This window comes from Phragmites australis, chromosome 7 (genome assembly GCF_958298935.1).
Source record: "Phragmites australis chromosome 7, lpPhrAust1.1, whole genome shotgun sequence".
Lineage (NCBI taxonomy): Eukaryota > Viridiplantae > Streptophyta > Magnoliopsida > Poales > Poaceae > Phragmites > Phragmites australis.
In genome coordinates, this window is record NC_084927.1 from 33,977,007 (window position 1) to 33,978,579 (window position 1,573).

Sequence of the window (1,573 nt, forward strand, 5' to 3'; positions counted from 1 at the left end):
GATAGTGTGACTCTCGGGTGGGCAGAAAAGCGAGAAACAACAGAGATATCCCGCTGCGTTTCTCTATTGTTGGATTTGGACCGAAACGGCCATAGCGAGCAGATGCAGGGATGCAACGTGCGCCACAGATTCACATGATAAGTTGCTCTCAAAAAAGGAGAGGAGAGGGTGACATATCTCAAATTCTGTATGACTCCAATGGTCTTTCCGAAAAAAGTGATAAGCCCCATTGACTCGCATCTTCTCCACCTCTCTCCCCAATTCCACCTATAAAGCCGGCCACTTCCTCCTCCCCACCTCCACCTCCCAACCCCAGTCTCACAGAACCCAAGCCAAGATCTATTCCGGCGGCCATGGCCGTGGACCTCATGGGCTGCTACGCCCCGCGCCGCGCCAACGACCAGCTCGCCATCCAGGAGGCGGCGGCCGCGGGCCTCCGTAGCCTGGAGCTCCTGGTGTCGTCCCTGTCTTCCCCGGCCGCCGCGCCGCACAAGGCTCCGCAACAGCAGCCGCAGCAGCAGCCGTTCGGCGAGATCGCCGAACAGGCCGTCTCCAAGTTCCGCAAGGTGATCTCCATCCTTGACCGCACCGGCCACGCCCGATTCCGCCGCGGGCCCGTCGAGTCGCCGCCTGCTCCTCCTGTAGTCGCTCCTGCTCCTCCGTCGCTGCCTGTAGCGACTCTCAGTGTCGCGCAGCCGGCACTGACCTCGCAACCGCAGAGCCTGACGCTGGACTTCACGAAGCCGAACCTGACCATGTCGGCCGCGACGTCCGTGACCTCCACGTCGTTCTTCTCGTCCGTGACCGCCGGCGAGGGGAGCGTGTCCAAGGGCCACAGCCTGCTTTCCGCCGGGAAGCCGCCGCTGTCCGGGCACAAGCGGAAGCCCTGCGCCGGTGCGCACTCCGAGGCCACTGCCAACGGCAGCCGTTGCCACTGCTCCAAGAGAAGGTAGCACCCTTGTCCCAACACATGACCAAAAAAGAAATAACTTCTTTTTCATCATCTCTTCTAACCGTGGATTTGGTTCTTGATCGCTCTTGCAGAAAGAACCGTGTGAAGAGGACTGTCAGAGTGCCGGCGATCAGCTCCAAGATCGCCGACATCCCGCCGGACGAGTACTCGTGGAGGAAGTACGGCCAGAAGCCCATCAAGGGCTCCCCCTACCCACGGTAAATTTCCTCAGCCACCACTCAAAGATTCAGCACGACCCTTTCTGTCTATGCGGCGCAAGGATCTGAGCGTGGTTCTGTTCATGTGGTCTCAGGGGCTACTACAAGTGCAGCACCGTGAGGGGGTGCCCGGCGAGGAAGCACGTGGAGCGCGCCACCGACGACCCTGCGATGCTCGTGGTGACCTACGAGGGCGAGCACCGCCACACGCCGGGAGCGGTCGCGCCGAGCCCGCTGCCGCCGGTGTCTGCCGCCGCCGTAGCTAGCGTTCCTGCCTGCAACGGACTTGTCTAACTAGGATTAGCTTCCTTTTCCCCTTTCTTGAGTTGCTTCTCAATCTGTTGTCCGTGTAAAAAAAGAAACAAGATTGTAGAAAGAGGGAGAGGAGACCTTGGTGCCAGAA

The 1,573-nt window shown here is 60.1% G+C and overlaps 1 protein-coding gene across 1 annotated transcript; it reads left to right on the forward strand.

The window, feature by feature from the left end:
- The first annotated feature begins 282 nt into the window (after nucleotides 1-282).
- Nucleotides 283-1,573, forward strand: LOC133924919 (WRKY transcription factor WRKY51-like). Its single transcript, XM_062370658.1, has 3 exons — nucleotides 283-949; nucleotides 1,045-1,170; nucleotides 1,266-1,573. The coding sequence occupies exons 1-3, from the start codon at nucleotides 354-356 to the stop codon at nucleotides 1,462-1,464; spliced, it is 921 nt and encodes a 306-aa protein (XP_062226642.1). The 5' UTR covers nucleotides 283-353; the 3' UTR covers nucleotides 1,465-1,573.

What these genes read in the sequence shown, in the direction of transcription:
- LOC133924919 (XM_062370658.1), top strand. Translation starts at nt 354, where the DNA reads ATGGCCGTGGACCTCATGGGCTGCTACGCCCCGCGCCGCGCCAACGAC. An exon ending in TGCCACTGCTCCAAGAGAAG is followed by an intron (nt 950 to 1,044) that starts GTAGCACCCTTG and finishes TCGCTCTTGCAG; the next exon opens with AAAGAACCGTGTGAAGAGGA. An exon ending in AAGGGCTCCCCCTACCCACG is followed by an intron (nt 1,171 to 1,265) that starts GTAAATTTCCTC and finishes ATGTGGTCTCAG; the next exon opens with GGGCTACTACAAGTGCAGCA.